Raw genomic sequence first — 27,929 nt, 5'->3', positions numbered from 1 at the left:
CCGTCATTTCAGTTCTACACTAATCCAACACTAGTCTCTGTTTTCTCCTCCCCCACTCTTCGTCTTCTTCTACGCGCTTTCCCTCCTCTTTCACCCTCCTCTCGATGCTCCTCCCCTCTCCCCTCTCCCCTCTCCGCCGCCGCCGCCGCCGCCGCCTCGGCCGACGCCTGTAGATCTCCTCCGCCGCCGCCTCTTCTCGCGATCTCCGTCGCTCGCGATCGCTTTTGATCCCGATCGACGCGGAAATGGGGAACTGCTGCTCCAACGACGGTCCCGTAGGGATCGGCGGCGGCGGCGCCGTCTCCTTCCACGACGGTGGCTTCGGCGGTGGCGCCGCCGACGCCGTCGAGCACTTCCTCAGGTCGCGCGGGGTTCCCTTCTCCCAGATCGAGGTGAGGTTCTCTGATCTCGGAACTCTGACAAAACCCTAGATTTTTGTTAGCATTTACATCGCGTTTGTAGTGTATTTGATGGTTTATTACTTGAGAAAATGTGGTTTCGGAGTGTGTGGAAGGAATCGTGACTGTAGATGCTTACTGAGCTACTGAAGATAGAGCGAACTGTATGTCAAGATCGTTTCATTTGTTTCTGATCGTGAGAATTGAATTCTTTTATGCAGATTGTATCCGGCAAAGTATTTGATTTTTCAGTGAATGATGAAGTAAAAAAGCTAGCCAATTGAGAGAGGAGCAAATTTTGAAGTAATAGAAATGGTTTTTGGAATTATGAGACAAAGCCTTGTTGCATGTCATACTTAATTTAGTTGCTATCTAATTCTTTACAGACATTTCTCGTGTCATGTATTCCAAACTATATCTTCTGAATTTAACTGGCTTTCAACATTTCATGTGATGTGTTATGGTCGATAAAATTGCTATATAGCTAAAAACTAGGGTAGATAGTCACTGGATTTTAGTTTGGACCCCACTGTCTAGAAATGGCATGGCACTTTTTGTGTCACCTCTAACACTGTATTGCTCAGAAGAGATGCCCAAGAGCTTCATCCTGAAGTACTGCTACTAAATTTTGTTTGAAACTTAGTTCTCTGGCTTAGTTAGGATGTGCTAGTGAAATGTTAATGCTCAGCTATATTGATACTGACTTGCATATTATCCTGTACAGCTATCGCTATCTGCAGCGAACTTGCTTGATCAAGACGTCTTTTCAAAGGTATAATTTCTTTTCTTTGCCGAGTGATTTCTATCTTGCAATTAGTACAAAGCTTTATACTCCAACTTGTATTACAAGGTTATCGATCTATTTGACTTGGTTGTCATACATGCATGCATCCTTTTCTTTGTTCTTACATGTTCTATCTTTTCTAATTTTCTCTATCCTTTTGCTGGTACATAGTTTCCTCACAACTTATTTCTAGTTTGTCTTGTTACAATTGGCATCCACGAGTACATGGAATCGACATCAATTGTTCCCTTGCTAATTGTGAAGTATGAAGAATTATATGATTTTCTGGTTGAGTTATTTTTATTTAATTGTGGAATTATCAAGTTCTTTATAATGATATCTCTTGTTGCTATCAATTATTGTTATATATTTAGTTTCTCCTATTTACATTTAATTACCGGTAATATAACCATCTTTAGTGTTTTTCAATTGCTATCAATTGCCAGTAATACAATTATGCGCATGTATTTCACTTATGATCCAGATTTATTTTTGTAGAGTGACCCTATGGCCGTCATTTTTGCAAAGAGAAGAGATGGAACTCTTGAAGAGATTGGTCGCTCAGAAGTAATATTGAATTCACTGAATCCTTCATGGATTACGAAGATCACTGTGAATTATCAATTTGAGGTTACTCAGCCATTGGTGTAAGCTTCTACACTATCGACATCTAAGGACTGTTTTTAACAGTGTAGACGCTCCTTCTTTTAAGCATCATTACTACTATTTTTTTTTTCCTTTATTGTATTAATTACATTTTCATCGTTATCTGTAAATTTACTGTATGTCACAGGTTTCAGGTATATGATGTTGATTCACAGTTTCATAATGTGCCAGAGAAGGTAATTCGATATCTGTCTATTTTATTTTTCATATTTCCATATTGTTTTTTTTATTTGAATATTGCTGATTTTGAAGTTAAATGGTTAGTTGTTCTTTGATTTTGTTGTTATAGCTGCTGACAATAATTTACTGAATATGCATCATCTCAGATAATAAACAGAGATTTGGACTCCTATAGTCCTATGGGCTGTGAGAAAGAAATAAAAAGAAAGGTCTCTAATCTTGTAGACTTCTTTCCTGATAACAAATATAATATCCATGCAGCGATCCTTTACTGAGAAACATCAGACAAGCGGAACCCTTATGTAGAAAAGCTTCCAGAAAAACTTGTTCTTCCTCAGAGGCAGATACCAGTAGATCAGTCGGTTAATGGTATTCATCGACTAGTAACCCTTACCTTTTTGGTGTAGGGCTGTCTAGCAGGGCTGCAGCCTGTTGCACTGTTTGATTGGTGAAGTATTTTACTGAAATTTCATGAATATTGCCTATTGGTCATTTGGCTGGTTGCCTAGCATCTAATTACTTTACTATGTTCTGCATATCCATTTTCCGAAAATTTTGTAAAAATAGAATTTCTTTCCAATTCTAGGTTTCTTTGTTAAAAACCTCCTGAGACAGTTCTACCGAGGAAAGTTTGGTGCAAATTGGATACATGCATTTTAGGTCTCTATCATTTTAGGTTTCTTGCTGACAGTTTGATAGCAATTTGAGTTTTTCTGCATTGCTCTACATTTTATTTTATGGTATAGTATCAAGCAATTTTTATACCTTATGATTATTTTACAAAGCGCAAGTTTCCTATGGCTTTTGCTGTTTTTTAAGTCAATGTACAATAATAATTGTTAAAAAATTCACGCCATGCAGATGCTTAAGTTGGAGGAACAACAATTTCTTGGAGAAGCTCAATGTCTTCTATCTGAGGTATCATACATAAATCACGTTGGTGAAGTTTACAATTGAAGTGACTTGCTTTAAGTTCATGTGCAATTAGTTCTCAAACATCTGCATTATGGGTATTTGTGTTATCCAAGTTTATCATTATATTCTGTGTCTTGCAAGGATGTAAGCAGACCTGAGAAAATTTGACCTGACCAGCCTGACCCGGTCTGTGCGGCCTGATTAAGTGTTGATTTGGTTAAGCCTAATGAGGTTCACAGGGCCAGGCTGGGATGCCCAAGAAAATCCGGACCATTTTTTTTTTTTTTGAGTTGCCTGAGATTTTCTCTCTCCATGGCATCAATTGCCCAATCAATTTGGACTGAGCTTGGGCTTAAATTAGCTACAAGAAATTTCCAGTTTGGGTTGGGCCCTATTGGGCAAATTTAAAACGGCCGAAGCTTTGCCCATCCTAGACCTGGATTTCTTGGGTCTAGATATTACTAGATGCACTTTTCACTTGTCATACCAGCCAAAGCTTGTTATTAACATATAAAATCTGAAATCTACAAATTATTGTTAACTTGCAAAAATATTGGCTGTTTTATATTATTTTTCTTTGGAAAAGTAAAGCATACAACACCCCATTGTGTCATCTAACCTCTGTTTAGTAGGTTGGAACATGAAGTAGGAAGTAGAACATTGTGTGTTATACACCTATATATTGGCATAGATTGACTAACTACTTATCTGAGGAATCATCTGCATTGTTTTGTGAAGCAATGTATACAGGTTTAGGCGACTAATCCTATGGCTTATGGCTTAGACTAATTTTCTTGCTTAATCTATGTAGTTTTGGCGACTCCTGCTCTTCTATTTTCTGCATAATGTAAAGATAATTATTTTACAGTATCGGAAAGTTCATCATTGCTTTGTAATAACTATTTGTGACTTCCGTTAAGTTATTCTTGTATTGTATGTTTCACTTTGTGCTGCTTATTTCTCAAAAATATTAGCTGTTTTTGGTTCTTGTGCAGGTTGTTACTAGACCAACTGGATTGTTGACTCTAAATCTTGACCATAGGGAGCAGCAAGGACCACATCCTAAAAAGTTTGGCACATTGACTGTTCATGCAGAAGAGTGTGTTGGTTCAAAAACCATGGTGGAGATGGTTTTCCGCTGTGTGGATTTAGAAAATAAGGACCTCTTCTCAAAAAGCGTAAATTTCTGTCTTCTTTTATTGAGAAATATTTACAGAAAGCAAAGAATTGTACTGATGCTGAATTGTCTTCAATTCAGGATCCTTTCTTACTTATATCGAAGATAACGGAGAGTGGTGTAGCCATTCCAGTTTGCAAGACAGAAGTAAGGAAAAACGACCTAAATCCTTTATGGAAGCCGATGGTTATGAATCTCCAACAAATTGGAAGCAAGGCACGACCATTCTTTTCTTTTCTCTTTTTCTCCGTTGTCTGCTGAAATGGAGGTTGGATCACTGCCAACCATTTTGCAAAGATCACCTCCGCCAAATTTCGCAGACCATCCAGGATCTGAAAATAGAACATCCCTGCAGTAATATAGCTGTGCCAACCACTACGGACTAGCTTATTTGACATTTATCTAACTGTTGAAGGGTCTGATTTAATTACTTGTCTAACAATCAACTGTCACATTACAGGAAAACCCTCTAAATATAGAGTGCTTTAACTTCAATAGCAATGGCAAACATGATTTGATTGGGTAATGGCTTGTTGCATTTATGGCTTCTTGTTAATCCAAGTGTTTTTCCTCCTTTTCTCTGAATTATTTCCATGTTATTTGACAGCAAAGTGGTGAAATCGTTGGCGCAGTTGGAAAGCCTTCATCATAGTCAGTGTGGTGAGAATTTGTTTTTCCCCACTGGTGTTGGGCATGATCATCATAATAAGGTAACAATCAGGAATGCTGTAAGTTGAACACTCCTTTGCAGAATATGATCAAAGTTTTCTTCCTTTTTTTTTTGTTGATACAAGTTTTTTCTCTTGCTTATAGGTTTTGACGAGTCAGATATATGTGGAGAAATTCACTGAGAGCAAGCAGCAGACCTTCCTTGATTATATTGCTGGTGGATTTGAAATGAATTTCATGGTTGCCGTAGACTTCACAGGTATGCTTCTCCAATTTAGTGAGTTTTACATTACTTTCATATTTGACAAACTAATATATCCTTATTTTTTATAATCATGTATTCATGTTAACAGAGATCTTTGTTGTTTGCTAGCTTCAAATGGAAATCCACGCCTCCCAGATTCCTTGCATTACATTGATCCCACAGGTCGGCCGAATGCATATCAGAGAGTGAGGAATTGTTTGATGCATTTCTTTCGTCAGAGTGTAGTTAGCTGCAGTTCTGCACAAGTGATGTATAACCTGCAACTTGATTTATTTTTTTATTTTTTTGCAGGCAATATTAGAAGTTGGAGACGTCTTGCAATTTTATGACTCGGATAAACGATTTCCTGCCTGGGGTTTTGGAGCAAGACCGATCGACGGTCCAGTCTCTCATTGTTTTAACTTGAATGGAAGCACCTACCAACCTGAGGTTCTTTTCTTTTCATTATGTTATTACAATTTACAGATCAATGAGGCGTGATTCAATTGGCATTTATTTATTTATTTCAAAAGAGAAAATTAATCCATCTGATTTTGGGAGGAAATTTGGTCTACTTTTTTCTGGTCTTCATTGTTTTAAGAATAAAGAATATTTTAGTCTTTCTTCTTTATCGTGTGGTTCTACTTATCTTCTAGGCTCAATCAAGTTTGTAAAAAATCTGACCATATCTGATTGATCTTAGGTTGAGGGGATTCAAGGTATAATGTCTGCATATATCAGTGCCCTCTACAATGTGTCACTGGCGGGCCCTACCCTTTTTGGCCCAGTAATCAACACTGCTGCATCGATTGCAAGCCGATCCTTCACTAGCGGACGACAAAAGTACTTTGTACTGTTAATAGTCACGGTAACTCTTGTACTAACCTGAGTACTCGTCTCTATTCTTAAACATGCAGTTGCTAATTTACGTACCAACAAAACTTCGGTCCAGGATGGGGTGATAACAGATCTTCAAGAAACTAAAGATGCTTTAGTCAAGGCGTCCGATCTACCTTTGTCGATCCTCATTGTTGGAGTTGGTGGGGCTGATTTCAAAGAAATGGAGGTATGTGAGATTATACTCGCTGTTTCTTTTTACCACTCTAGTAGAAGTTTCAAGAACTAACTAGCGCGGCAAGAAAGCTCTTCTTTATTGAAAGCCTGGGTTCTGATCGTGCTATTTTGCTGTCGCAGATTCTAGACGCAGACAAAGGAGAGAGACTTGAAAGTTCAACCGGACGGGTTGCATCACGAGATATAGTGCAGTTTGTTCCTTTACGGGATGTACAGCGTATGTACATGCATCCTACTTTTCGCATCCTTTGCTCAAAGTGGTTTTTTTCAATGCAAGTGTCACTTCTTACTACATATCAAATTGGAAAATGATTTCAAAGTTGAAAGATTGTAAATTTGATAGAGAAAATTAACTAAGGATACCAGTTTCTTCACTTGCAGATGGAGAGATGTCGGTGGTTCAATCACTTCTCGCTGAGTTGCCGGGACAGTTCATGAGTTACATGAGGACGAGAGATGTTCAGCCGCTAAATTGATATATCTATATATTTTTTCCCCTCCGTTTTTAGCTCATCGAAATTATAGCAGATGTGTCATATTTCCTCCATTGTTTCATTTTGCTTTCGGTGGCTCGCCCTTCCCTTCCTTCTAACCGTATGTATATGCTAGTACTGGTCTCTACAGGTCCCCTCTATTCTTTACCTTGTTTAGGCTGTGTCAATTTTACCATTTTCCTCTCCCTTTGAGAAAGCGAACAAGTACTTTTCCCTACAGAGAAAAATTCGTCTCAGGGAATTTGTGAATGAATTCCAATTCTCGTGCTGTTGTATCGATCGACTTTCTTTTTTTTTTTTTTTTCTTTTTCATGAAGGAAATCTTATTCTAAGCCCTTCTTTCTGTAGAAGTACGGTTTGGGCCAATTTTTGCTGATCTTGTGGTTTACTTTTTGCTTAGTCAGTTCCTACATATGTAATGATTTAGTGAGTGAAATGATTGTCACAAATTGAAGTTTGAGCGATATTTTGTCGTTAGATTGCTACGGAAAGTCGAACTTGTAACCAAATATTGGTGTTATGCTTTTTAACAAGCGGTAAAGTGGTTAATCGTATCGAATATAGGTGGTTAAAAATTTGATAGTTGGTATTGAGATTTGAAGTTCGGAGTATAATTGTATTATATTTTTAGTTGAATTTATATTTTTTAAAGAAAAAAAAGGGGGGAAGAGAGAGGAGAGGGGGGGGGGTAAACTGGTATAAACGAGCTACATGTGGGCTAACTGAGCTATTGGTCAAGTTGGCACGAAGTAGATAGCCTTAGGAGAGCTCAAAATTTCAAGCGACACAAAAAGGACACAACAAGTCAACAAGGAATCTAATTTTACATAACTTTAAGAATTAACGTCAACATTATGCTCACTTGCTCAGCGGGTGGGCTAATTAGGTTGGATCCGATCGGAGATTCGGAGTTCGAAAGCTCGGATCACTTGGAATCCGGGTCGGATCAACTTACCCTCCGATCCCCTTGTCCCCACTTGGTAAGGGAAAATACACGAGTTATAGGCATCTTCACGTCGCGCCACGTACTCCTACTCTCCTCCCCCGTTCCCATTCGGCCATTCCACTTCCCCTCCCAATCCTTCATGCGCCTCGCGCTCCTCCTTTTCTCCTCCTCCCTCGTTCCCAAACCCCGATCCCCTTCTAAAACCCTCCTCCTCCTCCCCTTCTCCTCCGCCGCCGCCGCCGCCGCCGCCGGAGCAGCAGAAGGGATGGATTCCTCCGCCTCCGCCTCCGCCTCCGCCTCCGCCTCTTCGGTGTCCCTCCGCGAGGCGCTTGCGGAGAAGCAGGCCGCGGTGGACGCGCAGGGCGACGCGGTGCGCGCCCTGAAGGCCCGGGCGGGCGCCGGCAGGGCGGAGATCGACGCCGCCGTGGACGCACTCAAGGCCCTGAAGCTCGAGGCCGCCGCCCTCTCCCGCCAGATCCAGTCCTCCGCCGCCGCGGCGGTGGCGGGGCGCGAGGCGCTCCGGCAGGCCGTGGTGAACACCCTGGAGCGGCGGCTCTTCTACATCCCCTCCTTCAAGATCTACCGCGGCGTCGCCGGCCTCTTCGACTACGGCCCCCCCGGCTGCGCCGTCAAGTCCAACGTCCTCGCCTTCTGGCGCCAGGTAATTCATTCACCATCTCGATCTTCACCTAAACAGGCCAGGGCAACGGCGACGACGATTCTCAGTTACTAATCGTTCTCTTCACTAAATTATGCTTGAATTTTATGTTTGCTACTGCACCGTGTTCGCAACTTTGATTCGGAACCAACAATTAAGCGGCCACCTCCATCTCCCAAGTAGGTTTTTGCCCCCTTTTTATCTAATACGGAGTAAGAAATTCCTTCCCGAGCATTTGCTAGCTTGCATTATTAAGGTAGCGAATTCGGTAGCAAAATTACCATAATTGGAGATGGAGCTTATTTTGTTGTTAAGATAGTGACTGACGAGTAAAATTCCCACTCTACTGCTGCACTGCATTGTTTGTGCCTCAGCATTTTGTGTTGGAGGAGGGAATGCTGGAGGTGGACTGCCCCTGCGTTACGCCGGAGGTCGTCTTGAAGGCCTCCGGCCATGTGGACAAGTTCACGGACTTGATGGTTAAGGATGAGAAGACCGGCACGTGCTATCGGGCCGACCACTTGATCAAGGACTTCTGCAAGGAGAAGCTCGAGAAGGACGCGGCATTGCTGCCGCCGGAGAAGGCGGCAGAGTTTCAGCACGTTCTCGCCGTGTTGGATGATCTCTCCCCTGAGGAGATGGGCGCGAAGATAAAGGAGTACGGGATTACTGCTCCCGACACTAAGAACCCGCTGTCGGATCCCTACCCTTTTAATCTTATGTTCCAGACGTCCATTGGTCCGTCGGGTTTGAGTCCTGGGTGAGGATATTGAGCTTTTAAGTTGCATTCATTTAGTTTATCTTAAATTTGGTCGTAATATGTCTTCGTTGGTTATAGATATATGAGACCGGAGACAGCGCAGGGAATCTTTGTGAACTTTAAAGACTTGTATTACTACAATGGTAACAAACTTCCGTTCGCAGCTGCGCAGATCGGTCAGGCGTTTAGGAATGAGGTTTGAGTCCTTCAATCCTGTGAAATGCTTTTCTTGTTAATTTGATTTGTGCCATTGTGTTTAAAGAATGGTGCTTTATCTTATTAAATAGGGCTGTTGTAACTACGCATGCTGATGGATGCTAATAGTTCTATTTCTGATGGATATTAGATACAGGTTTTTTCTTGTCTTGCGAACCTAGTTGTAACTTGTGTTTCTTACATCTTCCTCAAGAGGTGAGATCGGTAGTTGGAGTGCCTCATCTTTTGTGATTCTTTATCAGAAGAACATTGAAATGAGTTATCTATTTCATTTTGGTGTGCTATTCACCTTCAGTTTTTCGTAGAGCACTAGTTTGGATCGCCTCAGTGTTGTGTCTTGCTGCTTCAAATTTCAATCTATAGTCATAAGGAAACATCCTTTTTAGTTTAGGTCAATTGATATCGGATTGTCCATTCAGGTTTCTGTTTCTAGAAGTCCGAACATTTTGTTAATTCTCATTACATGCGGCAATGTGTTATTTTACTGACTTGTCGCATCTCTGGTTAGACTGTACCTGCTGTAAACAAACTGCATCTTGTTTGGTTATCAGATATCACCCCGTCAAGGTCTCTTGAGGGTCCGTGAATTCACTCTGGCTGAGATTGAGCACTTTGTTGACCCCGAAGATAAATCTCACCCAAAGTTTGGTGATGTTGCTGATTTGGAATTCTTGATGTTCCCAAGGGAGGAGCAACTCACAGGGAAATCTGCCGTAAAGAAAAAACTTGGAGAAGCTGTCTCTAAGGTTTGTTGTCTTAAGCTGATTTATTTCATTTTCTGGCCACATTTGATACTGAACTCATATGCCTCATGCATTGATGTTTGCAACCAGTTAATTATTTATGTATCCTTGCAGAATCATATACTTATCTGTGTACTTAATAACCCCTATACAATCTGAATGTTCATATATGCCCCTCGAAAGTGCTGTTTCTTGCATGAGTATTTTTATCTTAACATGAGGTTCATCTGATCCATGAGACTAAGTTGGTTTCATATCAGAAAAGGTTTTTTAAAAGGGGGGCATTATTGTAAGAACAAGGGTACATAAATAAGAAATTGATTTTTTGACTGGCATGTAAGAAAATTCCAATTTTGCAGGGATATTTGTATATACAGCAATTGATAATTTTTATGGGGGGTATTTATTGGATGTCTCTTTTTGCCTATTAAAGTTTGCCTGCTTACTATAACCATTGACAGGGAACCATCAACAATGAAACTCTTGGCTACTTTATTGGAAGGGTTTACCTTTTCTTGACTCAACTTGGAATTGACAAGGACCGTCTGCGCTTCCGGCAACATCTACCAAATGAGATGGCTCATTATGCTGCTGATTGCTGGGATGCGGAAATTGAGTGCTCGTATGGCTGGATTGAGTGTGTTGGTATTGCTGATAGGTCCGCATACGACCTACGGGCTCACTCGGTATGCGTTACTATTGGACTTTCGAGATTGATTATGTACACAGTTGCAATTGATCCATAGCTAGTTGGCCAATATACCTTTCTTTTCTGGCTAAGCTTTGGGCTAAGGACGATCAATCTACCATCTTGAGTTTTCTTATATATATATTCTGCTGCATATTGCATGTCTACATAAATCTGTTAGTTCTCCTTGTAATTTTGTTGTTTGCAATCCTCTTTTAGTTCTCGAATACAGTGGAGAAGGATTGCTTGTTATATATTCGAGATTATCTCATTCCTTTCAATGAGACGCATAATGTTGTCTACTAATTTAAGTCACTAATGTTCTTTAACAGGAAAAAAGTGGTGTACCACTTGTTGCGCATGAGAAGTTTCCAGAACCTAGAGAGGTTGAGGTGAGTATCTTTTTGTCTATTTTTTCTCCTTTGTTCCATCTTCTTGAGATGCTATGTCCGTGAAACATTGTACCATATTTTCAACATATCATCATTTTTTTCCCCGCAGCATTGTGCCATGCTTGTTGTACTTTATCATCCTTTGGGAGTCTGAAAGCGCTTCTATTAGTTAGTTTGCCATCTCTTTTGTTGATGACAGATCTTTGTTTCTGTCAACGTGTTTATATCTTGGCATCACTGATTGCAGAAATTGGTTATAACCCCGTCAAAGAAGGAGCTGGGACTAGCATTTAAAGGCAACCAGAAGATGGTGATTGAAGCATTCGAAGTAAGCAACTATTTCTTCTCAAAATCTACTTCTGGGAACTCAGTATTTCTCTAATTGCTTTGTTGTTTCTCTTGTAACTTATCACGGCTTTACAGGCCATGAAGGAAACTGAAGCTTTGGAAATGAAAGTCGCTTTGGAGTCCAAAGGGGAGGTTGAATTCCATGTCTGCACTCTCAACAAAAGTGTCACCATAAAGAAAAACATGGTATCTATTTCAATGGAGAAGAAAAAGGAACACCAAAGGGTTTTTACACCTTCTGTAATTGAACCATCTTTTGGCATTGGGAGAATAATATACTGCCTTTTTGAACACTGTTTCTACCAACGGCCAAGCAAGGCAGAGGATGAGCAGTTGAATGTATTCAGATTCCCTCCACTTGTTGCTCCCATTAAATGCACGGTCTTTCCGTTGGTGAAAATTGAGAAGTTTGATGTTGTTGCCAAAAAGATTTCGAAAGCGTTGACAACAGCTGGTATATCACATATTATTGACATTACAGGTATGTTAGAGAAACATAAATAACAGGCTAATTAAGTGCATCCTTTTGCACCAGTTCTGTTTGTCTTAATATAGATGTTAAATGATTTTGGTGTGTATGGCAATCCCAGAAAAGTACATATTAATAATATATCGTACTTTAACCTACATAAAGTTTTATGCTAGTGTGAAACAAATTGTTTAGGGTGGTTGATAAACTGGGTTGATTTGCTGGTATTTTACTAGTCTTCATTGTTTGATAATCTTGTTTCCTGCTGCTTTTTCGTTAGCATAATTTTTTTATTTTGGTTCTCAAGTCGACCGCCAAGCTACTTTGTTGAGGCTACATATCTAATTTACTGTAGTCAGAGTTAGCAAATGCAATATATAAGATTTGTTCACTTAGACATGCCGCTGTACAAGTTAACCTACATTAAGCACCTATTTCTTGGTTTTGGCTTTGCTTGTGTTCTTCCTCCCACCATAGACCCAATTGAATACCTTGAATGGATTATGGTTTCAACTATCTTTATCACTCTTGTTTGGACTACTTTTCAGGTACTTCAATAGGTAAACGGTATGCTAGGACGGATGAGATTGGTGTTCCCTTGGCTATCACTGTGGATTCCACAACGAGTGTGACGATCCGTGATCGGGACAGCAAGGAGCAGATCCGTGTAGACATCGAAGAGGTTGCTTCAGTTGTCAAGGAGGTCACGGACGGGCAAAGTACGTGGGCCGACGTGATGTGGAGGTACCCAACACATGCCGTCTCCCACACAGATGAGGAACCCGCAGATGAGGAATGAAGAGAGTTATCGTAAACATTTAATATAAGGTGAGCTATTTCCTCACTGAGATGTTTTTTTTTTAAAAAAAAATAGGAGAGACTCAATGCAGAACATCAGAAGGGACAGTAGAATCTCTTTATTAGTAGCGGCTCACCTTACTTTTCTTTGTAAGATTTTGTGTTGAGTCTCTTGATGTGATTCTTCGACATACTTGTACTTTAATATGCAACTCTAGTGATTTACATCATTCATATCTGCGTAGGAGTAATTCAGCTTTGTGTCTTCGAATATTGAGTGCATTTGCAACCTTTGATTCGGCATTCATGTTCTAATAATATTGTCCTTTTTATAGCTGTTTGGTCGCCGTCCTTCTTTAGCAAGGAGCTACCTGTTGATGTCTATGTAGTTTGATGTCTGATTTTAAGCTCGGTGTTATCATATATTGATTACATAGTTGTAAGTTCTGCAACATTGACATGCTCTGAATGCATTGAATCACATATCTTGATGCCCAAACCTCAAAAGTAACTTAAGGGGTGTTGAGAGCTTGATGTGATATATGATAGAATCCAAGCATTTGAGGGGAATTTCAAGATCACTGATTAATTTGCGAACTCTAGAATTCTTTCTGAAGAAAATTAGGGCAGTGTTTACGGGTAGGTTTTGATGATCTTGATGCTTCCACTTTGATCTGGTCTTCAATGATACACCTTTCTTTCCAATGATTTTCTTGCTTGTTTCTTGTAATGTATTTAGGAGAACCATGTTTGTTGGTAGTTATTTTTGGACAATGTGTTGCCAATGTTATAATCCAGGGAGTATCATCTTCAACGTAGTTTTGATTTTGCCAGCGCATAAGGGGCTTTTGGTGGGGATTATTTCATAAATAAGGTTTTTATGAATTTAGAGAAACTTTTGCACCACATCCCATACCTACAAATTTCAGCGGAGAGTCGACAAATTGATTAAGTAGTAACCATCCTTGTCCCTAAAGCAAGATCTAGAATAACCAAAGCTTGTGTATATAGTACTTAAACCAAGTTCCTGGTTCTGCATTCAGTTAAGTAATACATCATAAAGCTTTCTCATTGTTGGATCCAGAGGAGTACACAAAGGACCTAACATCTAATCCAAGTCCAGCAAACCCCAGGAGAAACCCTAAATCTCCTTGAACACCATCTAGAACAGCGCCGGCGGCGGCGGGAGTCCTGATGCTGCAGCAGCAGCATTGCTGCGGGCGAGGTGGCAGAGCTGGCGGAGCTTGGTGGGGACGTACCAAATGGAGAGGCGGGGGTGGGCGTTGAAGACGGCGTCGATGTCCCATCCGTGGCGCGCGGAGATGGCGACCAGCGGATTGTAGCAGGCCTGCCGCCACGCCCCGACGTTCTCCCCGCGCTCCTTGAAGGCTCTCCGCAGGGCGTTCGACGCCTCCTCGTCAAGGCAGTGGAGGGCGTAGCAGTGCACGTAATGCCGCATCTTTGGCTTGTTGATGTAGCTCGCCCCGACCTTTTTCGCGTACCGGAACACTTGGTTTGTCACCTGCATCCCCAAACACAAATGATTCCACACATAACTAGAACTCGACTCGAGGTACCAATCCTACCACACTCAGCTCAGCTGGAATATTTAGCTTGCGTTTGGTTGGGGGTTAGGGGGTGGAATAACCCCTTAACCCCCATTTAATCCCCAAACGCAAGCATTTCCCCAAACTGGGTTTATCTGATAAAATCGAGTTTGGGTTTATCTGATAAAATCGAGTTTGGGTTTATCTGATAAAATCGTCAGATTTTATCAGATAAACCCAGTTTGGGGTGGGGTTAGTAAACCCCACCCGCCCTCTCCCCGCACGGCTCTCAAAACATAGAATATTTAAAACAATAAATAAAATATTTATTTTAAATAATTACAGTGAGGCTATTTTAATAATTTTACTATTTTTATTAATCATTATCTTTCTTATCTCACCTACTCCAACCAATTATTATCCTTCTTTATCAATCATTATCTTCTTATCCCACTTATTCCAATCAATCATTATTCTTCTTTATCAATCATTATCTTCTTATCCCACCTACTCCAACCAAACACTATTTTTCATTATTCTAAACTAATTCCAACCCCCAACCAAACACAAAAAAATTTTAATCCCGCTTTAACCCTGAATTTAACCCTATCTCTGGAATAGCTACTTTTTCCTTAACTTCGAACCAAACGGAGGCTTAAAGACGCTAAATTACTTTTGCATGCATGCATCTTAATTGTTATTGTTCTGGATATCCTCTAACTTGAGCTTTGCTCCAAACTGAACAAAAATTTTCTAATAATCATTCCAGGGTACGTTTTAAAGAAAACCACACAATGCAAAAAACATCGGCCGCGCGGTCAACGCTGTGGATTCACAGGCGACACTTACACTGTGACTTAGTGCGAATCTTGATGCAGCAACAGTGCTCCGTCTCGGAGATCCGCTGCGCACTCATTCGGGAGCGCGCGCGTGGGGCCCGGGTCACTTCCGTGGACACGTGGCGGCCGCCCAACAGCGGGGCGTCCCCGAGAAAATGCAATTGTCAGGCCCCGACAAGACAACTCACGGCTGCCTCCCCCCCCCTCAAAGCCACCCACAGCTTTCCGTCCAATCGCTCTCCGACACGTCGGCCACTTCTTCCGCCCGACGCGCACACGTCCGTACGCAGGCTTTTCTGTCCATCTATCCATCCATCTATCCATCTTTCTATCTATCATCACCCCACCCAGTCATGCACCCAGACTCCACTCCGGCGCTAGCTAGCAACGAGTACGTCGCCTCGCAACTCCCTCCAATCTCAATTAAATTAAATTAAATATTAGGAAAATGATGGTCCCTGTTCTATCACAGTTTTACTATGTGGACCCTGTACTTTTCTCTTTTTTTTTTGTGGTGGTACGTGCGTCTTTTTTTAATTATTATTTTCATATTATATTATTATTGATTTATTTTAGAAAGAACTGTAGATAGCAGCATAGGGACGCGTGGCTAGTTGCGATATGCCCATCTGGAGGTAGCTGATTCTCATTATTTATTTATTTATTTTATTTGACGAAGGAACGGATGAACGAATGAATGCACTTAGCTAGCTAGGCGGTGCACGTGCGTGTTGGTGTGTGTGGGGGGTGGTGTAAGCATGCATATAATATATATTTGCGTATACGGAATTATTAGTAGCAGCTAATTAGCATGCTGCAGCAGCAGCATGCATGATATGATATATATATATATATATATATATATATAGATTATACACGCGCGCGCACACACGTACGAAATTAATATTAATATATATATATATATACCTTGGTGGGGCACTTGTGGCCGTGCTCCTTGGCGAGGGACTGGACCTGGAGGAGGAAGAGGCGGCACTGCTCGTAGAGGTGGAAGAGGTAGTCCAGCCCGTTCTTCTTCGCCCGCGCCACCTCCCCGGGCTCCGTCACCACGAACGCCTCTAATCTCCAATACCCCGCACCACCATGCTCTCCACTCTCTCCTCCCCTTCACCTCCTCCTCCTCCATCTCTTCCTCCTCCTCCTCGAGACCTGCACAACAAAATTACGTACCATGAAAAAACTTAAAATTAAGCACTATATATACAAATATATATACAATATAAGGTTTAATTATAGCTAGAATATATAATCAGGTGTTCTTCTCCGCAGTACCGTGTTCTGCGTAGTTTCCTTGCGGACTTCTCTTGCGCTTTGTCTTCGAGCAGCTGCCTTCTGTGCATTGGCCCCGGAGCCGAACGCAGGCAGCGGCGCGCGGCGCGGCGCGGCCGGGGCGGCCCTCTTCTTGCCCCCGGCCGACCAAGGCTTCGGCGGTGTGGTCCGCCGACGCTCCCGCCGCTCCCTCGACTGCTCTGCTGCTGCTGCTGACTCTGCTGGATGCTGCTGCAGCTGCACCCGCTCCTCTCGACAACCCTGCCATAGCATGACCAATCCATAATATATATATTATATTATATATATTATGATATTTTTTTTATTAGAAAAAAAAAAACAAAATTAGCATTAGAAAAACGAGAAAAAGAAAAGCTCAGCTGCATGGGAAAAGTGGAGAAGTCTAGCTTGTAGCAGTCAAAAAGACCTGCGGTCGTATCCCTTCTTTCTGCCGAGGCTATGCGCCCGTTTGTCGCTACTCGCGAGCTTTGTGTACGGAACGTAATAATATAACAATATAGAAGAACAAAATAATTAAATGAACTACATCATATATAATATAATATAATATAATATATTATATAAACATACCCCAAAAAATAATTAAGAGTGAGCACGGTCGAGTCGAGCTCTCTCTCCGGCGTAGCGTGCGCAGCGACAGTCGAGCTCCGGCGCTCGATGTCGAAGCGCACGAACACACGGCAGAACTGCAAAGAGTAGCATGCGTGCGCGATCGTACCTTCCTGGAGAGCGCGTCGACGGCGCCGGTTCACGCACCAGGGTTAGAAATGTCGCGCAGGGTGCGTGGGTGGTGGTGTGCACAAAGTCGGTGAGGAGAGAGAGGAGGAGGAGGCATAGGAGGAGGGCAGGTGGGAGCAGGAGGAGACAATCGAGGAGGGAGAGGAACAAGAGCGATGGAGGAGTTGGGTTGAAGTGGTGTGGTGATGGTGGATGAGGACGGTGCTGCCGCAGGTGCGAGTGGATGCCTGCCGGCGCCGGCGCCGAAGGGCCGGCCTTCAGGCCGTATCGCTTCGCGCGAGGAGAGGAGGTCGCGCGGTAAAGAGGTCGGGCGAGGGCGCCATCATTTGTCGTCGAGCTCCGGGATTCCGTCATGCCAGCAGGGTGCTCGCGTGAACCCTAGCTCCCCGGTATCCGCCACCGTCGCGCGTACCCGCACCCCTCCCTCCACCACCTCCCCAGCTCGCCGAACCATCTCTCCCCTCCTCCTCCTAATTCCCCGCCAACACCCCCCTCCTCCGTCGACGACTCCCCCATCCTCGCCGGAGGATGCTGCTGCTGCTGCTGCTGATGATGATGATTCTGCGGCGCCGGCGCCGCCGCGCCTTCTTGCCCCCGGAGCCCCTCCCACTTGAACGCAGGGAACACCCCCACCGCCGCCGCTGCGTCGCCGGGAATGGGATCATCCATCTCGTACGTGGTCGCTAACCCCTCTCTCTCTCTCTCTCTCTCTCTCTCTCTCTCTCTCTTTTTTTTTTTTTTTTTTTTTTTTGTTGGTTTCCTTATTGGGCCTCCTTTCCCTCTCTCTCTCGCTTTTGTTTGTTTCTTGTAATCTTGGCCCGGCCTGATGGGCCGTTCTTGTTCGGCCCAATATGCCATAGATCTGAATCCCGAAAAGTCCAACGTGTTGCCCGGTCCGATCACTGTAGGCCGTGAACATGGAAGGCCCGTGCTGTGGGGGGCCCGACCCAAACCGGGAAAATAATACGAAGTTAATTAATTAATTTTAACGATATATAAAATAATATTATGTAAAATATTAATAAAATACAAAATGATACTACCGTTTGTTTGCACTTAAAAAACCCTAGTCTCCTTCTCCTGTTTCGTCCCCTCCGTCCCCGCTCTCTCTCGATCGTTCGCGCCTACTCCACCATCTCTCTCTCTGTCTCTCTCTCTATCGAAGCGAAGTGAAGCAAATTTCCGAAGCTCCTGCGCCGCCTCTAATGGCCGGTAAGAAGAGACCCTCGAGCGCCGTCGAAGACGGCTCGGGCGGCGCGGCGAAAGCTGCGAGGTTGGTGGAGGGCGAGAACGGCGCCGCCGCCGCTGCGGCGACGCGTCGGAGGTCGATCAAAGCGAAGGCGATGAAGGTGCAGCGGAGGAAGCTGCGGAAGGAGTGGGACAAGGAAAGGAACCGCCTCGCCCTCGAGATCGAGGAACAATCAAACCCTAGGAAGCCTCCCCAGCGCCCCCCTACCCCCGCGGTCGCCCCGACCACCGATCTCCCGGCGCTTCGTGTGATCGTATTTAGGGATTTGGCGTCGTCCGATGCGTCGGTTAGGGTCTCCGCGGCCGAGGCTTTGGCTAAGGAGCTCCGCGAGGTCCAGGAGGCCTACGACAAGTTCGGGGGCAAGAAGAAGCTGGCGGAAGACGGGGCGGTGCAGCTCGAGGCCGAGAAGAAGGACGATGGATTGGAGAACTGCTCCCCCTCTTTGAGATATGCGATTCGGCGCCTTATTCGCGGAGTCTCCTCTTCCAGAGAGGTACGGCCTTAACCTCTTAAAATTATATGCATCTTCGAAACATCTATCTTCCTCCTAGTCCCTACCATCGAGTAAAACTCCGTTTCTCCGACATATAATATGTCTGTGTTTTTATTGCTGCGTTGAGTCCGTGAGAATCATGTTTTGATGTGTCAGTGTATGCCATATCAATGCTTCTGTACTCGGTGCCATGTCGGAAGTGAAATCCCTAGTGACGATTGAAATTAAATGGCTATCCTTTTCACCATCTTTAATTGGCTTTTATTTACAGTGCGCGAGACAAGGGTTTGCTTTGGGATTAACATTAGTAGCCGGAACATTCCCTGTGATCAAGGTGGAGGTTTTGATGAAGTTGATAGTAGAAATGTTAGAAGTTTCGTCTTCAATGAAGCGTCAGGTAAATCGCTAGTCTATTCTTGTTTTGCAAGCTAGTGCTTCGCTGTTTCGTCTGTCGGTGTAATTAAAAATTTAGTCCTCTGTTGCTTCTGCCAGGATGCTAAAGATAACCTTTTGGGCCGCCTTTTTGCTTATGGATCGCTTGCTAGATCTGGTCGAATTGCTGCAGAGTGGATTTCAGATAACAGCACGCAGGTTGTCAAGAATTTCGTGAGTGATGTCATTGCACTTGCGGGAAAGAAACGCTACTTAAGTGAGCCAGCCGTTTCAGTCATTTTGGATATGGTCGAGAAGGTATGTGTCATTCATCTCATTGTTATGTCATTCTGCCCTATGAATCAACATGCTTAATTGTTAAACGCACCAAAATGAATGTAATGCTATCCTGTAGCGTATTTCTGACTATGCCTTTATCAGCTGATGCTGCGTGATTATTATGTGTTGGACTTCTGCTTGATTTCCTCTTTGCATGAACCTAGGGTTTGAGTAAATTCATGTTTGTGGCTATATCAACAGCGGCTCGTGAGATGATCTGTTTTAATAGTATTTACTGTTGGCTTAATTTCTTTCGCAGAGGTTGTCCTTTTTACTTGTTTAGGCTCTTTTTCTGCAAGTATGCACGGGTTCTTTGGCTTCTGATCGAGCTATCATTAGATTGCATCATTTCCACATTATAAATTCTTTTCTGCATGCATATTGTACAATAGAGCTCATGAGCGTTTCTACTAGTTTTTGCAGTTACCAGACGAAGCTTTGCCAACTGAAGTCCTTAAAGCTCCTGGCATGCATGAGTGGTTCGAAAATGCCAGTGAAGTTGGAGACCCTGATGCACTCTTTCTGGCTTTAAAGTTGCAAGAGAGACTCAATACAGATAGTGAAATGTTTGGGAAGCTCCTCCCAGCACCGTTTAGTCCTGACAAATTTTTTACACGGGACCATCTATTATCTATTGCCCCTTGTTTCAAGGTAATATTTTGAATTTGATATATAGGCAGCATGCTTTATAAGCTTAAGAGATTACTTCTCTGTAGAACCTGGAGCCTGTTTGGCCCGGATTCCGTAACAGTTTTTCTACTCCAGTATGCAGAAGCTTTTGAAAACTGGATGTTTGGCTGATAAATAGCTTCTTTGGAGCTTTTTTGTGTGGTGGGAAATTAATCAAAGCTTTAGGTCCCGAAAAGCCAAAGCTACGATTTGAAGTTTTTGCTTATGCTACAGCTGAGAAGCTGCAGCAGTGATTTCATGTAAAAGCTATTATTACTTCTTTGTTGTTGAAAAGTTTCAAGCTGGAGTAAAATATTAGGATAATTAGAAAAATTGAGATGCACATTCGCATTTGATTTGGAATATCTGACTAGTCCAGCTGTCTTCAGTTATTAAATATCATCACTAATTTATACTCTGGTTCGGTAGGAATCAATCTTCTGTTTGCCACGTCTACACAGCCTTTGGCCTTTGGTGATAAATATGCTAACTCCAGAAACAGCTTTTCCACTAGATGCTTCTGTGCCGCTAAGCTGTGACAAAAAGCACAAAAAAAGCAAGAAAAGCAGCTTATCTGAGAACATCAGCAGCAACATCCATTCTTTCTGCGAGGTTGTAATTGATGAATCATTGCTCCTCTCATCTCATGATAGGAAACATCTGGCACTTAATATTTTACTAATTCTCCTTCCAAGGTTACCTCCATCGTGCATCGAAATCGCCCTTTCTAGTAAACTCGTCCACTGTCTTATGGACGTCTTAACACATGAGAAATCCGAGTTATATAATGCTGGTCAGCATTTTCTGATGGAATTACTAAATATAGTGGGTGATGACGACGAGCGACGAGCTGCTGCTGTTTTATCCTTTCGAAAGTACAGCAACGGAAAATTCGATAGCATTACAAAAACACAAACAGTTAAACAGTTGGTTGCCAAGTTTAATACTGGATCAGGCTGCATGCTTTTCGTGCATAAATTGATCTCTTTGTTTGTAGATGAAGGGCCCTTTGCAGATGAACCATCCGATCAGAGTCAGACAACTGATGAAAATTCCGAGGTGGGCTCAATAGAGGAAAAGGATCCTCCATCCCAAGGAACTTCAAATTCAGAATTTTTGCAGAATTGGATAATTGATACCATGCCTCGTGTTTTGAAAAATCTAAGTCTTGATACAGTTGTAAAGTCTTTAAAGGATGCTGAAGAAGTAACAAAATCAGATTTAATGTCTTTACCAGATAGTGTAAAAGTAAAATTTGTAGAAGAGAAATTTCGGGTGCAGACGGAAATAATGAAATTTTTGGCAGTCCAGGGTTTGTTCTCTGCATCTTTAGGGACTGAAGTGACATCGTTTGAGTTGCAAGAGAAGTTTAAATGGCCGAAAGCAGCCATTTCAAGCTCTTTATGTAGGTTGTGCATACAACAGCTTCAGTTATTATTGGAAGATGCACAGAAAGGGGAAAGCTTAATTTATCTGAAAGGAATAGAGTGCAATGATTTAGGGTCTTACTTTATGTGTTTCCTCAAAACGCTGTGCAGCATTCCTTCAGTCTCACTGTATAGGACACTGAGCAATGACGATGAAAAAGCTTTTAAGGAGATACTTGCCATGGAATCCAGGCTTTTCCATGAGGTATATTTCTTCCTGTACACTTCTGTGATAACCACTGTAATACTGTATCATCTGAATTTTGTTCAGAGAAAATTGTTGTTTTACCTGTTTGCAGTCTATCAACATATTCATGATCTACTCTAAGATGAAAGAACAAGTGGTGCCTTGTAGAACTGTAAATTGTGAATGGACATCTAGTATTCTCTTTCATAAAGGAGTTATTTACTCAGCTAACCGTAGCACATGATGTGATTGAAAAGGCCATAAAGTTATGTTACCGAGTGCCTGCTAAATCTGTATTTCGTTGCGCTTGTCTTCCTGCTATGCACAATATCTAATTTTTGTCTTATTATTCTAGGTGCTCAAAGTAATTTATGTTAGTTCGATCGACGAACCAGGTTATGAGCCCTATGTCTAGCATAATACCTTCAAGTCGTCCGGCAAAAATTAAGTTTAAAACTGTATTGCGTCAACTCATTACATTTTAAATGTTGCATTTGGAGAAAATTTGTATGCCACAATATCCATGCAACTTTCAAATCTGATGCTGACAATAAGATGTGAGTACATGCAGTGGAGTAGCATAACGCTCTCATCCTCCCGTTCTTTGAATGCATACATGTATGTGCGAATAAATTCATGCATGCATGTGCATATGTGTTCTCTAAAATCAACCTATGTGCTAGTCTGCTAGAATTTGAGAATGGAAGTCTGGATGGACATGGGTCTACTCTTCTTCCTTTTAGCAGAAAATTACGTTGCTTTTGGCCCTTAGAAATACTTGCGGCATCATATGACAGATAATAAAGGAAGAAAAGGTGTGGGAAAAACTGGCCAACCACAGCATGGGATGGGTAGGTATATACGTCGTGCCGGACTGGCATCTTGACCAGTTAAGCATGAATGAATGTGGTCCATGCTTTCTTGGCACGGCCCACATTACACCCTTAGGGCGAACGGAAATGTTTGGTGGGGAATCCTAAAACAATTAGGAGTGCTATAGAACTTGATGTTTGTCATGATTTTCGCAGATAAAGCTTAGTTTTCATAATGCTCGAAATATTCATTACTTGTGTGATACGTAACTAATTACACTATTTGTTCGAATGACAGGAAAGAAAAATTAAGATTGGACCGGATGCGAATAAAATGCACGCATTCCGTTATCTCCTTATCCAGTTGTTGCTGCAAGTGCTTCTTCGACCAGACAAGTTCTTTGAGGCTGCAATTGATCTTGTCATATGCTGCAAAAAGGCTTTCCCTGCTGCTGCTCTTGGCGACTCGTCAGAAGAGGATGAATATAATGGGAATGATGCACCCAAGTTTATGGACGTGCTTTTAGATACCTTTTGTTCTCTCTTGCCTCATACATCTGGCCCTACTTGTTATGCTATCGAACAGGCAAGTTAAAAAATTCAATTAGGGGCATATGATGCCTCAAAGTTCTCTTTTCGTAAATGAAGTTCTTTTTGTTTTTATATTGTAGAGAAACAGGAAAACTTTCATGCTCATTTTGATTAACAGTACTTTTCTTATGGTAAAATTATAATTGTTGTATGTATTTGGCTAACTGCGTTCACAGTGCCTGCATTTTTGCCATCCTTAGGTTTAGTTTCTGTACCTTTGAGTTAAGCAAATCGGTCCCTTCAATTTTCCTTCAGTTTGCAGTTGCATTCTTGACTTTGTTTGACATCCAATTCTAGTTGGCTCATGTTTATAGCACGTGACCTTTTACCTTAAACGATTGTTTTATCCCTGTTCCTTGTTCCAGATAAACATAAATGTAGCAGTTCAATACCTATTGTTTAAGTGAAAAGTTTGGGGACTTAATAACATGTATCGCCTACGTATGGGGAGTATCTGTGCATTATCCCCTGTAAAATTTTTATGCCAAGAGGCTTATTTTTGTATTGTAGAAATGGCCAATATGGTAAGTTCATTTTGAGACATCTGTTTTCCTTGCCCAGGTTTTTGGACTCTTTTGTGATGAAATAACAGAACCAGGACTTATTCAAATGCTGAAAATTGTGAGGAAAGATCTGAAACCCCGCAGGTCCAAGGCAGCTGGGAGTGATACTGATGAGGACGATGAAGACGACGATTTCATCGATATGGAAGACGCTAACGAAAGTGATTTTGGCGGTAGTGATGATGATCATGCCGATGAGTCTGAGAGGAAGTCGGGTGCTGATGATATGGACGAGGAGGTGAACAAAAACGATGAAGTTGATTCGGAGAAAATTGAACCAGAAGTTAGGACTGAAAATGATGGAGATATTGATGGTTCTGATGATTCAGATGCTATGGATGATGATGCCATGTTTAATATTGAGCCTCACCTTGGACGGTTATTCAAGGAGCGCAAAATTTCTGGGAATGAGAGTTTCTACTCCCAGTTGATGCCTTTCAAGCTTCGCGTTCTTACATTACTGGAAATTTACCTGCACAAGAATCCAGGTAGCTTTGAGATGTCATTAACACCTCTGTTACCGTTCTTTTTTTGATGATTGCTTGGATGCTATCGGTCAGGAGACAAAAAGGGGTAACTTATACTAATTCTGCAGAATGTAGCATACTAAAAGCGAATCTTAAGATGGTTTCTCCGTACTTTCTGGTCAAATGAGTTATTCTACAATGACTGTGAGAACCACCATTCTAGCTAACCTTTAGATTTGTGCTACCCTTTTGTTTCTAGTTATTTTGTAATGATAACAGACATACTTTTTTACTACTTAATGCAGTGATCCATGCAATCACGACGCTTACTAATTAGCATTCTTACTACTCATTAGGAGGTGATTCATAATTTACTTTAATCGAGGATATCCTTGGTTAGCTGGATAACTTTAGGCTGCGTTTGGTTGGAAGTATATCCCAGAACAAGGCGGGATATCCCTCGTTGTCCCCCCAAACGCAATGCAAAATGGAACAACCCGGTTGTTCCGGGCTTAACGGGTTGTTCCGAGAACAACCCGTTAAGATTGTTCTCCAGAACAATCCATGAAATGGAGAACAAGCCGGAACTTGTTTTTTTTGTCTCTTTTTTTCTTTTTATGCCATTTTATTTTTTTTATACTTTATTTTAATTAATTTCAAATAAATTAAATAAATGCTCAAATTTAATAAATAATACATATATTAATATAAATATTATTTTTATGACAATATATTTATACTTAAATTTTATTATATTATATAAGTTAATTAAATTTGATATATTTTTTATTTTATTAAACTTTATCATTTATACTTTAATATTTAATTATATATTTTTTTTTATTTGTATTGAAATTTATACTAATTATTAATTAAAAATATAGGGATATTGTTAGTATTATACTTTATTCATTAATATATTATGAATAAATTATATAAAATAAATTATTACATAAAATAAATTATTATATATAATAAAATAAAATATATTATTTTAAATTAGATTCTTACATAAAATATTATATTATAAATTACTATATGAAATAATTTTATAAATAATTTTATATAAAATATACTAATATAAATTAATTATTTTATTTTTAAAAATATATTTAGACGTTGTTCTAGACTTTTATCCAAATGCTATTAAGGATATCCTCTAGAATATCCTTGAATGCATCCAAACATAAATTTACAATTGTTCTATCTTGTACCAGAATATTCCTTGTTCTCGGGAACAACAAAAGTTGTTCTCCAAAATTTAGTTCTCCAACCAAACGCAGCCTTAAGGACAAGAAGCTGTCATCTCTGACAAACTTCGTCTCTAAGATAAAAGCCTTTGCTATGCTGTTTATTTTAACTAATATGTTTCTTTTTTCCCCTCTTTTCTGGTTATCTACAAATTTGTACTTCTAGATTTGTATTTTATGTTTTAATTAACTTCATAAATTCATAAACCTTTTTTTTTTTAATTTGGAACAGGCAAGACTCAGGTGTTGACTGTGTGCTCTTCCTTAATTAAAGCTTTCGTGGATTCACATGTGGGCAATGGTAGCAAGCAACTTCAACAACGGATAGGCGGAATAATACAAAAAAAGATATTCAAAGCTAAGGACTATCCTAAAGATGATAGCGTCGACCTTTCTACTCTTGAAGCCCTTCTGGGAAAGAGTGTGTGGTCAGCATCCCATTCGCGGTTCAAGGCTGTCGCTTCTTTGGCACAAAATTCAACTTTTTGGGTACTGAAGATCATAGATGCAAGAAACTTCCCCAAACCTGAATTGGAAAGAGTTGTGGATATATTCCGAAATACATTGGTTGACTACTTCAATAATAAGAATTCCCGACTAAAGATAGGGTTTTTGAAAGAGGCCATTCGGAGGTATCCTTGGATTGGAGTTGAGATTTTTGGGTTCCTTTTGGAAAAATGTGGGAGTGCCAAATACGAATTCCGACGGGTCGAAGCCCTTGATCTGTTAGACTGCATAATAAGATGCGTTGTCCCGAGCAGCAAAGGGGAGCAAGAAACAGATGGCCTGAGTGCATTGAATTTGTTGAAGAGGCACTTACCGGCCATTTGCGAGTTGATCGGAGAGCTTCTTACGAATTGGCCAGAGAAGCAATCGAGGCGCAAAGAAGTGCGGCGATTTTGCATTCGGGTTCTAGATATAATGTTGAAGCTTAACCTCAAGAAAGCCTTCCTTAAGATCTTAAAGCCTGATGTCTACACTCTCTGTCAGTCAAAGCTAGGGGATGCTTTTAAACCCTTCTCGATGGCAAATCAGTAAACTCAGATTTGGAGGGACTTCTCAGATGAAGGCAAGAGAGAGGTTGTCACGTTTGTTCTTTCCTGCAATTTCTTTTCCCGATTTGGAATGGTCTTTTTTTATGTTAGTACTTAACATTATTAGCGGGACGGCCAAATTTTAGATGGAGCATATGGTATTATGTCTTTATATGCAATATTCTAGTGCCTCAATTTAATATAGTGTTCTTCTTTTCTTTTATGTTGCAGCTAATATCGTAGAATGGTTCATTGAGGTTGCCGAGAAGGCGGGATCCCTCGGTGCTTGAAATAATGGTGCAAATGGACTTTTTGATGCCATAATTTGTGGTCAGTCCATCAGGGTTCCTTTTCATTTGGGATTGGATATCACCCTCGAAATTCTACATATTTCTGGGATATTTAAATGAAGACGAAGTTGGATGTTCCAATATTATGACTACCAAGAAGAACAGAGCTCTGAGCACTATAATATGGTGAGTTTGGAAGTGATATAATTTTTTTTTTCCTTGAATTTTTGGCTGGAAAATGCTTATTTATTATACCTTTAAATTTTGCTCAAGACGATTGCGAACTGCTTTTCTATACGCTCTTATAATTGATAAACCGGAGGTCGAAAAGTGTCCAGTTTGCAGAGTCAGTCTTTCTTTTTCATTTTTCCTCTTGGTTTTTGGCAGCTGTTGGTTTTCTTCGAGTAATTATCCAATTGAATCCCTTTTAGAGGGTATTCAGTAACCATATGAGTCACAGTGAATCCGCATCTTGCGCCGGTGACATGCCAAGTGTATTAATGGCATGTCAAGTTGCAAAATTACATCCATGGGAGTTTTAAGCTTCTTCTGACTTCTGTACTATGTGGCATCGCTTGATTGTTCTGTGATGCTTTCTTTGCGGTAAAAGAACAGCACTCTCCGTCCATCTCTGTCCACTTAAAACCCCAGTTTGAGAGAGACTCTTTTCTGCATGCATCCGTTTTGATGATTTAGAGTTGCCTTCAGAAGTTCACAATTGTTTTACATGCATGTTGAATAAATAACCTATTGCATTTAACTATATTTATAAGTAGGTGCGGCAAATTAGTCACTGGGCGTTTTTCTTCCGAGTGAATTAGATTCAAGTGAAAATTGGTTTTCTTTCGGCTTTCTTTTTTTTTTTTTCGTAGCTGTGAAAATAAAGTTCTTTCAGTTCTGTTGTTTGTTTGGCAGCTGAAGTTATTCATTGTTAATATTTTATGTTTCGTTTAAATCTTTTTTGTACGATATTTTTATTAGAAAGTTTGAATTTGTACCGAAAGTGAAGTTACGATGGACCAAATAATAAATGTGAGCATTTACGGTTGAAAATTACTCTTGTTTTCATTTTCGACGAAGCAAACACGCCGTTGGAGAGTCCAATTCTTGGAATATTCGACACCGTTCGGCGAAC

At 41.2% G+C, this 27,929-nt stretch overlaps 4 protein-coding genes across 5 annotated transcripts; 3 read left to right on the top strand and 1 right to left on the bottom strand.

Annotated features, from left to right (window-relative positions):
* Positions 101-7,000, top strand: LOC109725540 (protein BONZAI 1-like). 2 transcript variants are annotated; one of them, XM_020254770.1, is made up of 16 exons: positions 101-392; positions 1,123-1,170; positions 1,681-1,829; positions 1,976-2,024; positions 2,890-2,946; positions 3,939-4,121; positions 4,202-4,336; positions 4,581-4,642; positions 4,728-4,830; positions 4,934-5,048; positions 5,163-5,239; positions 5,346-5,483; positions 5,737-5,901; positions 5,986-6,099; positions 6,228-6,379; positions 6,489-7,000. In XM_020254770.1, the coding sequence occupies exons 1-16, from the start codon at positions 246-248 to the stop codon at positions 6,523-6,525; spliced, it is 1,731 nt and encodes a 576-aa protein (XP_020110359.1). In that variant the 5' UTR covers positions 101-245; the 3' UTR covers positions 6,526-7,000. The 2 variants fall into 2 exon arrangements, with proteins under 2 accessions (XP_020110359.1, XP_020110357.1); XM_020254768.1 differs by having other exon boundaries at positions 102-392; positions 6,228-6,324.
* Positions 7,644-12,955, top strand: LOC109725539 (glycine--tRNA ligase, mitochondrial 1-like). The gene is made up of 9 exons (XM_020254767.1): positions 7,644-8,208; positions 8,580-8,965; positions 9,044-9,161; positions 9,733-9,927; positions 10,386-10,610; positions 10,945-11,004; positions 11,252-11,332; positions 11,428-11,833; positions 12,370-12,955. Exons 1-9 carry the CDS (start codon positions 7,687-7,689, stop codon positions 12,618-12,620), a joined length of 2,244 nt encoding a protein of 747 aa, XP_020110356.1. The 5' UTR covers positions 7,644-7,686; the 3' UTR covers positions 12,621-12,955.
* LOC109726015 (floricaula/leafy homolog 2) lies at positions 12,988-17,405 on the bottom strand. Its single transcript, XM_020255447.1, has 4 exons — positions 17,070-17,405; positions 16,296-16,553; positions 15,933-16,079; positions 12,988-14,141 (listed from the first exon to the last, which is right to left on the bottom strand). The coding sequence occupies exons 1-4, from the start codon at positions 17,403-17,405 to the stop codon at positions 13,782-13,784; spliced, it is 1,101 nt and encodes a 366-aa protein (XP_020111036.1). The 3' UTR covers positions 12,988-13,781.
* On the top strand, positions 18,095-27,144 carry LOC109725513 (myb-binding protein 1A-like protein). The gene is made up of 9 exons (XM_020254723.1): positions 18,095-18,793; positions 19,065-19,190; positions 19,286-19,483; positions 19,928-20,155; positions 20,603-21,805; positions 22,898-23,185; positions 23,752-24,241; positions 25,703-26,550; positions 26,736-27,144. Exons 1-8 carry the CDS (start codon positions 18,257-18,259, stop codon positions 26,506-26,508), a joined length of 3,876 nt encoding a protein of 1,291 aa, XP_020110312.1. The 5' UTR covers positions 18,095-18,256; the 3' UTR covers positions 26,509-26,550; positions 26,736-27,144.

The sequence above is a fragment of the Ananas comosus genome, linkage group 20 (genome assembly GCF_001540865.1).
Source record: "Ananas comosus cultivar F153 linkage group 20, ASM154086v1, whole genome shotgun sequence".
Classification (NCBI taxonomy): Eukaryota; Viridiplantae; Streptophyta; class Magnoliopsida; order Poales; family Bromeliaceae; genus Ananas; species Ananas comosus.
The sequence above is the reverse complement of the archived record's forward strand: the minus strand, read 5'-3'. Positions and strand labels throughout refer to the sequence as shown.

What these genes read in the sequence shown, in the direction of transcription:
- LOC109725540 (XM_020254768.1), top strand. Translation starts at nt 246, where the DNA reads ATGGGGAACTGCTGCTCCAACGACGGTCCCGTAGGGATCGGCGGCGGC. An exon ending in TCCAACAAATTGGAAGCAAG is followed by an intron (nt 4,337 to 4,580) that starts GCACGACCATTC and finishes GTCACATTACAG; the next exon opens with GAAAACCCTCTAAATATAGA. An exon ending in GAAGCACCTACCAACCTGAG is followed by an intron (nt 5,484 to 5,736) that starts GTTCTTTTCTTT and finishes GATTGATCTTAG; the next exon opens with GTTGAGGGGATTCAAGGTAT.
- LOC109725539 (XM_020254767.1), top strand. Translation starts at nt 7,687, where the DNA reads ATGCGCCTCGCGCTCCTCCTTTTCTCCTCCTCCCTCGTTCCCAAACCC. An exon ending in TCCTCGCCTTCTGGCGCCAG is followed by an intron (nt 8,209 to 8,579) that starts GTAATTCATTCA and finishes TTTGTGCCTCAG; the next exon opens with CATTTTGTGTTGGAGGAGGG. An exon ending in CCGTCGGGTTTGAGTCCTGG is followed by an intron (nt 8,966 to 9,043) that starts GTGAGGATATTG and finishes CGTTGGTTATAG; the next exon opens with ATATATGAGACCGGAGACAG.
- LOC109726015 (XM_020255447.1), bottom strand. Translation starts at nt 17,405, where the DNA reads ATGACGGAATCCCGGAGCTCGACGACAAATGATGGCGCCCTCGCCCGA. An exon ending in GCGCGACATTTCTAACCCTG is followed by an intron (nt 16,554 to 17,069) that starts GTGCGTGAACCG and finishes ATGCTATGGCAG; the next exon opens with GGTTGTCGAGAGGAGCGGGT. An exon ending in GCCACAAGTGCCCCACCAAG is followed by an intron (nt 14,142 to 15,932) that starts GTATATATATAT and finishes TTGGGGATGCAG; the next exon opens with GTGACAAACCAAGTGTTCCG.
- LOC109725513 (XM_020254723.1), top strand. Translation starts at nt 18,257, where the DNA reads ATGGCCGGTAAGAAGAGACCCTCGAGCGCCGTCGAAGACGGCTCGGGC. An exon ending in CGTCTTCAATGAAGCGTCAG is followed by an intron (nt 19,191 to 19,285) that starts GTAAATCGCTAG and finishes TGCTTCTGCCAG; the next exon opens with GATGCTAAAGATAACCTTTT. An exon ending in CTATTGCCCCTTGTTTCAAG is followed by an intron (nt 20,156 to 20,602) that starts GTAATATTTTGA and finishes CTGGTTCGGTAG; the next exon opens with GAATCAATCTTCTGTTTGCC.